The sequence below is a fragment of the Platichthys flesus genome, chromosome 14 (assembly GCF_949316205.1).
Source record: "Platichthys flesus chromosome 14, fPlaFle2.1, whole genome shotgun sequence".
NCBI lineage: Eukaryota > Metazoa > Chordata > Actinopteri > Pleuronectiformes > Pleuronectidae > Platichthys > Platichthys flesus.
Genome location: NC_084958.1, coordinates 6073680 through 6083139, shown reverse-complemented (window position 1 = coordinate 6083139; position 9460 = coordinate 6073680). Strand labels below are relative to the sequence as shown.

The 9460-nt window shown below is 37.8% G+C and overlaps 1 protein-coding gene across 1 annotated transcript; it reads right to left on the bottom strand.

The window, feature by feature from the left end:
- Window positions 1-470: 470 nt before the first annotated feature.
- toe1 (target of EGR1, exonuclease) lies at window positions 471-9440 on the bottom strand. Its single transcript, XM_062404773.1, has 8 exons — window positions 8811-9440; window positions 8611-8651; window positions 7504-7600; window positions 6689-6847; window positions 6397-6510; window positions 5516-5664; window positions 4931-5093; window positions 471-1973 (listed from the first exon to the last, which is right to left on the bottom strand). The coding sequence occupies exons 1-8, from the start codon at window positions 8922-8924 to the stop codon at window positions 1212-1214; spliced, it is 1599 nt and encodes a 532-aa protein (XP_062260757.1). The 5' UTR covers window positions 8925-9440; the 3' UTR covers window positions 471-1211.
- Window positions 9441-9460: the final 20 nt, after the last annotated feature.

Below are 9460 nucleotides of genomic sequence, written 5' to 3'. Positions count from 1 at the left end.
GGTGCACAAATCTTTATTTATATTGAGATAATAATTAAAGTCTTTAGTTATTTTTATATCTTTTTATTTCGAAATAGTTCAAGAGAGACCACTACAAATGAGCAATGTTATGGACATTGATGGAGTTTTAAATTTGAATGTGTCTAGTTACAAGGCTTAATAAATCACATTACATCTTTCTTTCAACCAAAAATGCTTTGCGCTGGTTAGGGGGTACTCGGCAGAATTTTTTCTTCGACGGGGGTACGTCACTGAAAAAAGGTTGAGAACCACTGCCCTATATAGTGGACACTTTGTTTCCCACAATGCATTGTGAAAAGCAATGTACAACCAATGGTCAATAACCAAGCAACCGTCATGGATCATCACAGCACAAACTGCAGCAAACAAGTTAATTTGTTATACGACGTTGTTATACGTGATAATCCTTTATAAATGGTGGTTTTCTATCAATAAAAGAAACTGACCAATCATTGTCGAGTTGTTTTATTTCAGAAAGAGGTCATTTTGAAAAAAATGGAATAATCAGTCTTCATCTCTCTTGTTCACTGTTTTCAGAACAGCTAATTCAATTGAAAGGAAAACATCTTTTCTTAAAAGGTACTTATCTTTACACTTTGGTAAAAAAAAAAACAGGACTGCCAGATAAATAAAAACTATGTGATAATAAAACAAACATGGAAGTTTTTTTTAATAAAATGCTAACACGCTCATAATGAGTACAATTAGTTCACCATCAGTTTAGCTTGTTACCATGCCAACGTTTATTGATCAACAAAAAGGAAAGCGGATGCTTTTGAGAATATACTTAGTTTTGCTGGGATTTGATCGTGAATAAGTATCCGACAAATTAAAACTTGTTCATGGTTCTACTTGAAGCATCAGGTAATCACCAAAGGGTTTAAAATTTAGCCTGATGGGAACGTGGACATTGAAAAGTAACCAAGATATCTCCCCATAAACTAAATAGTAAAGCTCATGGTTGACTTAGGAAAAAAGCCAGTGGACCATCAAATTCAGAAAGATTCATCTACTGGGCATAACAGGCCCAAACTTCCACAGCAAGTTGTTGACATATTTCAGTCTGGATCAAAGTGGTTGAAAAATAAATTGTCATCAATAGAGCTGTGCTGCTTGTATGAATACAAACTTAGGTTGTGAACCTCCACTTGTTTAAACTACAACTGCCCTGCTGTGTGCAAGTGTGCACACTACTTTCTCCCTCCCCACAGCACCTCCATCTTCTGCACGTGGGCCTTGGATGACTTAGAGAAGGTGCTTTTCACCACGTTGAGAGCAGCTTCCTTTCCACTGAGATAAACCTTATTGCGACAAGAAGGAAGCCACATCTGCTCTTCCTCCTTGCAGTCCTCCTTTACAGCTGCTGCTTTATTTTTAACGAAGGTATGCGAGTAAGCGAAGATGTATCCTGTCATAAAGGCATCGAAGCCCGCTCGATGAGTTCCAGACTCAGCTTTTTTCTTTTGAGCGTCCGTCCCAGTTAAGTGGTCAATGACCTTCTCTTGTCCTCTATCTGCTGTTGTTCTTTCTACACTGTCGTCTGTGTTGGTTTTCATCTTGGTCTCATCAGTTGGGGCTATTTTTACAGAGTTTCTGGAGTCTGCGTTGTCTTCACAAACTCCATTCCCCTTGCTTTCTGTGTTCATCTTCTCTCCTTCACCCTGTTCGGTGTTTCCATTACTGTCCACTTGTGGCACATTTTCTGGGGACAGATCAGGAGTTGCCTTTTGTTGGTCATCTGTTTCTTCCTGATCCACCTCCATGTGGGATTTTTTGTTTTCAGGGGCACCATCAAATATAGAGGATCCTTCTGCTGCATCTTCTCTATCTCTCTTCTTCTGCCTCTTCCTCTTTTTTCTCTTAGTATCCACGTGTTTCTCATCCTGGAGGATGATCAGGTCAGTGTCATGGGATAATGGACACTGGGTACCATTTGGACACCAGCCAAATGCCTGTCAGACGAATACAAACAAACACAAAGAGTACTTATTGCAAACATTTCTATACAATTAAAGTGCAAGCAACATAGATTACAATGGAAACACACTAGTCAGAAAAATAATCAAAGTCTTGAGATTAGACTGAAAAATTTCTTGTTCACTGAATTAATGTCTTACGATAACTTTGGCAAAGCACAAGGTGCGGAAAGGGTCAAAATTTGACCAATTAAGTAGAGATGGTGGTTTTAATGTTGGGTTTAGGGAATGGCTCCAAGAGGCTTTCCTCCCTACTAGACCTATCTCCAACATTCTATACATCTGGGCAGAGGAAAACAGGCAGCAGATTTTTAGAACCGTAAAAAGGCAAACTCAAGCCATTTTGACACGCCATGTGTGACAACAATAAAATATGTCATTTTTTCCCAGACTGGATGTGTGTGCAATGTTTAATGAGTTTTCAGGCGCTGAAAGACGTAAACTTAAAGATGTAATACATAATCGACATGGCTTGTCTGTTCTGACAGAAACAGTAAAGAAAAAAGGGCTTGTATCTCTTCTTCTGCATCTTATTTTCAGTACATTCAATTGTTTAATGTCACTTCAGATTGAAAGTTTCTTCAGGGTATGTACCAACTAATTCTACAAACGTCTGTAGATCTGTATGAGAAACGTTTATCTCGTAAACCTTTCATCTTATCTGCTTCAAACTTGGCAGGTGTATTTCTAAGGTTCAAGGAAAGTGCAGTAAATATTAATAATACTAATATTATTCCACATTAATAAATTGGAATAAACAGGCATCAATCGCTCTGTAGCAGTCAGTGGAAGCTGGGCATGGTGCATTCAGTCTGTGGACGGAGTTGAACAGACTGTCTATGTCTTAGGAGAAACTACAGCAGTGGTAGGCAACGGGGTCAAACAGCCAGAGCATTACATTCATAGAATCACTTCCTCTGAAGCAGTTGTCTTCAAGGTGTACACTAAGAGGCATTTTGGCATAGTTACAAATAATTTTTTTTTACAATTTTGAACACCATTTTCTGGTAAATTTTACTCAGTTATACTTTTGATGTTGGAGCTAGTGGCAAACATAAATACTTTGGTTCTTTTTTTAGCTGAAAGTTCTCACCTCTTAATTTTGTCTTTTTTGTGCCAGGAAGCACAATTATAAATAATCCAGTTCTTTTCTTATAGTATTCTATACTTGGACATCAAGGTCTCAGATCTTTTTCTGTTATTGTGTAAGTCTATATAAAATGCAACGACTGTGTCATCAATTAAAAAATAAATGCTTTGAAGCAGCATTTACAAAAATCTGCATTGTGGAGATATCGTGTGTCAGATCTCATACATTTTGTATGGGTATTATCATAAAAAATTGTTTCTAAATACTATCAGAAAAATATAAGTCACGTTAGTCTTAAGTTGATGTTACATACAATTTACAAAAAGAAGGAAATGAAAACTAAAAATGAAAAAGATATCATCTGCTTAGGAGGTAATGTTTTCTGTATGTTTTTTGGTTGTTTTTTTTCTTCAGATCACAAACAGATCAGGATCAGGGGGCGGATACATCGTTGTTGTTTCTTTCAACAGTTTGAGATTTGTTGATTTCTATGAGAATAATTCATAGATCAATATTTGAGTGTGTTATGTTTGGTGCACATTCAAATGAACATGATCTAGTTAATTTAAATGTGGTTTTAGAGGGAGACTGTTGGTGAAGTATGAGCTCTACTGAGTGCCATTCAATGTTTCTTTGTTATTTTCTGTGAACAGTTTATTCAAACCAATTGAAAAAAAATAAGTACCCTCAAACTCACAAAATTGTTAAATACGCAACAGTTCACATAGAGACAATGATCTTCTTTAGTATTCACTAGGTTTCTATCTACAGCAGCAACAACAAAATTGCACCCCTTACAAATAAGGCATTCAACTCTGAAATAAATAGTATTACAAGTAATAATTGAAATAAAATGTTAGGCATTGTTTAGTTACTTTTTTGCAAGATAACCTTCAGCTTCTATAGCCAAGCAACTGGATAGTGAATTCCCTGAATACATTAGTTATCCAAAACATTAATAATATTAATATTGGCTAGTGTAATAATATTTATTATTACACTAGCCAGACACACAATAACTGATAGTGCCAAGAAATTAGTTTCAGTGTACCTACACGTCCCTGCTTTAACATTTGAAGGAGGGCTGTCTTTATCATGTATGGATAAAGATCTGTCAGCAAACAACAAACTAGTAGCGACTAGATGAGTAGCCTTGTAACAAAAGTTGTAGTTACTGTTTAAGGGAGGAGACTACACACAAAGATTTGGTTGATACGTGTCCTGGTCAATTTCCCTGTACATATTCCCCTGATGACTCTTCCTTTTTCTTACCTTTTTATGTTCATATTTTATATCTCTGTACATCTCAATAAAACATGAAATTATTCCTTTTGTATCATCTTGTTTTGAGTCCAGTTCTAAAGCTACTATAACAAGTTAAATTGAAGATGATCTGATGTAAGCCCTGGTACAAGTACCTCAAAGTAAAAATGTGGAATACGGCAAAATGGCCACTAAATGCAAAATAGCAGGCATCCTGTAGCGTTTTTCAAATAGCTCCTAAGACTTTTTTGTTTGTCTGGTCATGATACACCTATGTATCGATTTTTGTGAAGATCGGTCAATGTGAATACATCCTGGGGTCTCGGTTGCACCGTTGAGCCATTTTGTGACGCACATTGAATATTCCTCCAGAATACGTATATTTTCACCACTTTCTAACTTTCTGCAAATTTTGGTAAGAATTTGAGCACGTTATTGCCCTCAAAAGGCCAATTCATTTGCCTGAATAATAATATTTTGTTATGGTGAAGTTTTCTAACTTCACTCTGCACCATAAGCAAACAGGCAGAGTTTAGAACATGACATGCACTAGTAGAAGTAAAAAAAGGTTCAAACTCACAGAGAAGCGCTGGCAGATGTCAGTCTGTCCCTCATGAGAGTCTACAACTGGACACACTCTGAAGTCCACATAGCTGGACATTTGACCGGCATAATGACAGAACTCTAAATGAACATGATGTCCACTCCCTCCAGACGTCAAACTTCGACTGGTATCCAGCTTACTGGAGGGGGAGGACAGAGCATGAAGAACATTATAACTGATGAAAACATATAGGTAAAACAACAATGATACAGGCATGATAGGTGTCCAGACATAACGGAGACATGGAGCCATTCTGCATCATTCATAATTTTCAACTTGTGCACTTTGACTGACATAGCAACAAATATACACAAACAATTTATTTGCATACACATAAACAATAATGAAAGATAAAAAAATATAATATTTGAAAATAATTGGTATTAATGTTAAAATACAGATAATAAAATATATATATATATTTTCACTAAATCTATTTCACTAATATGATGTTTGAAAACAGTTTGAACTGTTTTCAAACATCATATAGTGTTAACAACTGTTTGTATCTCAGGATCATTTAGAAGTGTTGATACTGTGTATATAAGTGTCTATACTCACCACTTCTTATAGGCATACTCCAGGTAGGAGGCACTGAACCGGAGCTCAAATTCTGTGATGTATTTGGTGTCATAGATACCAGCAGGAAACATCTCAGACAGATCCGCAGTGAAGGTGGTCAGACGCTCGGGCAGGTGAGCATAAAAACTCTAGTAAAAAGAATACATATATTAAACTATAAAGATATTACTGCAATTGTGCATTCATCAGAATTTGTCTTCTCTTTTGGATAATGGTTGACTGAAGAGTTTAACCAGCGTTGCTAGGAGATGTTCCACCTATGAATGTTAATACAGGGCAGTCTCCCCCTAATACAACAAGCCACAAAGATTTGTATATGAACTGTTAGAAATTTCCTCAAATTACAAATGGCACTAGCTCTATAGCGTTACAGGCCTGTGTTTCTATTGGATCTGAAGTAACAGCACTAAATATTTCTGGTCCTGACATAAACAGTCTTTTTATGGTCAGAGCAACGGAATAGATTAAACTCAACAGTTCTATTTCCTGTTATTAACACTGTGACCAAATGAGTGTACAAGTCAAAAGAAACACAAAGGCTGTAAAGTGTTATTTTTGACCAACTTAAATTAGGCAATTTTAACGATTTATTGATATTCGAAATTTTTTCCTAATTTGAAATAAAGATTTGCTTTTGCTTGTGCATGTTAAAGAAAGAGAAAACTAGAATTACTGCACTGCGGTTGTGTGACTCCGTCAATTAGTGCAGTTCCTGTGTACATATTACTTTTTTTCCATATTGAGTTCACTTTATCCTTCGACCATTGAAACATAATCACTTAATCTTTTAGTCCAAGTGATAACTGATCAAAAGTTGAATAAATTCCGTCACGCAGTGAAGGAAAGAATAATGCTGGTACCTGGTAAAGGAAGGCCATGTCAATGAGGCCATTATGGAACACCAGGGGTTTCCTGGCACGCAGCAGTTCAGTGAATAACGCCCTGATGTGGACCCCATGGTGATCAGATGCTCCCTGAAAGTGAAGGAAGAAAGAGGAAGATGAGACAATCAAACCTTGAGGAAGGTCAATGAGCCGATCCAGTGTCCTGTGTTATGTTGGCACCAGTGCAATTGGGTGGAAATTGGCCAAATTAAACAACTCAGACACACAGTTCAACACAAAAGATTATGAAGCATGTAGACATTCTCACCTTATTATTGCCTTTGCAGTAAGGGATTCCATGAGCATACTGCTTGTTAAAGTCAAATCCATGCTGCACCAGGAACTTGACCGACTGGGGTTCGATGATGTACTCCTCTGAACACAGCAGGGTGAGGTTATACACCTGGACCAGGTACGTGTCTGCAGCCTGAAGAAGGGCAGCGTCACAGACATAACATGCGTATTAAAGCAGGGTTTATGCAGGTAACAATTTGATATGTTCGAGATTTTTTAAGACCCTTTTAAGAGGATAATCAATAATATGTGAGACCAATGTCAAGTAGGAGAGATATAAAGAAATATCTGAGTAGACAAGTCGAGAATAAGCACATTATCTTGGAAACTACAGATTGAGATAAATTCTTCCCAGTCACCAGTTCCAAGTTGGTCTTGTCTATAGTTTAATTAAAGTTTGCCAATGTCTATATAGTTGAGAAAGAACTACACACAGAGACATTACTAACTATAGACGCCACCAAAACGTTTATCTATAAATTAAACTTATTAGAAAAGAAATAGCACTACATGAACATTAACGTCATTAAGACCCAACTATTGCATGATAAGTTAATATATTACGACTTATGGCCTACATTACTGATAATTGAATTTTAGACTTTTAAAGATACAGTATATCCCACATTCATCTAATTATGTGAGAAAATAATCAATTTGGCCATCTTCTAGCTGTATGTCATTGGAATGATGTCAAAATCACTGTCATATATAGCACAAGTAATAAAGTATTTAGACACCCGTGTCTACAAGATGTGGTCACTTTATTTAGACATAGTCTTGTTGTACCTTGAGGTCCAGCTTCTTGTAGCAGGCAATTCCCAGGGAGAGGATGGAGCGAGAGCGTGCTGCATGGCATATGGCTTTATATCTGTCCTCAATGGATCTGAAACATCACAGCAAGTCAGGGTGAACTCAGGGGGGATGAACACATATCTTCTGCACAGATATCTGATGAAGATGGCTCGGTGTTCATAGTGGTGAATAAAATAATTTAATCTATGAGTCTCAGTTGTCCTTGCTTGGATATATAAGAGTACGAGTAAGAAGTCCAACAATTGGTGAAGTTTTTAGTATAACAGCAACCGGAGTCCAAAAGACATCAGCAAGTAATAGGTAACATGCAAGATTTAAGTGCAAGGAATATACAAAAATACATAGAAACCTAAAAACATATGAATGTTATTAAACTAGTATATACAGTGTAAAGACAGAGAAAAATAAATGCAGAGGGAGGACAGTCACAGTGAATGGATTGCACATGAACCGTTTATATTGCACAGACAGATGACTATAGCAAAGGGAATATTGCACAGTTGAGATATGAATTTATTCCAACATTCTTTCACTTATTATCTGTATGGATGCATTTTCAAGTTGGTTATGTTGTTTAATACGTTTGAAGAAGTGGTCACGAGTCACTTCAATTATATTGCATTCGTCTGCAGCGCTGTTTACCCCTGAACCTCCAATAGTGTTTTGAGGACTCAAACACTTCACCCACCCCTCCATTGGCTTAGTGGTGAGTAGATATTGAGTGAATTTTCATTTTAGGGTGAACTATTTAAAGTATAATTGAAGCATTTCAGTGTTATACCAATTTGGAGAGAACAAATCCGGTTACTAAAAGACATGACAACATGTCCGTTATCCTCAGGAGCTACAGACGCTCTAGGTTCACCTCAACACATCACCAGAGACAGGACGGCTGCTCCAAACACAAAACATAAACCATCTGATCTGAAGTATTCCTGCAGAGGCCTGCAGACCTCTCGCCATCATTCAGGTCAGGCACAGAGAAGTGACTGACTCAGACACCTACACGCCATGCCATCTTGAGACTACAACGTTCGTTAGGGAAGAGAGCAGAGGAGGACAGAATATCTCTTTACTTACTCTGCCAGCAAGGACTTTCTATTCCCAAGACCACTCAGCTCCTGGAAAACAACAGAGACAACACTTATTTCTTTGTTTACATGGGACTTCGATTCACAGCCAGTTTGTGTCTAGATGTCACAGGAGGAGGAGGAGGAGGAGGAGAGGGGGGCGAGGGGGGAACCAGTGCTGATACCTCACTTTCTCTAAATTTCACTCACCGTATCTAGTGCAACGAAGGAAGACGTTTTAATGGCCACTACCATCGCAGGCCAGAGCTCTGTGAAGGTCTCATTCTGGACATCTATGACTGGAACAACCATAGGAGACTCCATGGTCGCCCCAACGCAGCAGTTCTCTTTCGCGGCTGAAACGTGTCCTGCAGCTACCGGTGCTAACTTCAGAATTAGCAGGATTAGTTAACTCGCAGAGGTTTTCATTATCAGCTGGTCTGTGCACAGGCTCACTTTGCTGCTCTCCCGTGTTATAGTATCTTCACAACTGTTGTAATTGTTTTAACACTGGTTCATATATCTACTCGGGTCGGCGGCTCACAGCAGCTTCAACTATAAACATGTCAGCGTGCTACTTGGGGTCCTTTGAAAAACAACCTATAGCAGTTGGGCTACTGCCTGCGCGTAAAAAATAATAGTTTGTGGCTATATGCATGTAAAGAAATATTCACATTTGATGAAAACAATAGTGAATTAATAATTCATACAGGCGATGTTCTAATTTCCATTTAACTTTGAGGGTTTGCTTTTCAACAAATAATTTCAGACAGGCGTCTACAACGGGCCCATATAAACAAATCGTCACTGCGCTCGACCGTCGAAGAGATGTGCGCCATTTTGGCTCAAACAAAGTAAGA

Bases quoted from the DNA above. Each gene is read 5' to 3' on its own strand.
- toe1 (XM_062404773.1), bottom strand. From the start codon at position 8,924: ATGGAGTCTCCTATGGTTGTTCCAGTCATAGATGTCCAGAATGAGACC. The intron at 8,652-8,810 runs GTGAGTGAAATT...GTTGTTTTCCAG, and splicing joins CCTTCGTTGCACTAGATACG to GAGCTGAGTGGTCTTGGGAA. The intron at 7,601-8,610 runs GTAAGTAAAGAG...GTGATGTTTCAG, and splicing joins AGAAAGTCCTTGCTGGCAGA to ATCCATTGAGGACAGATATA.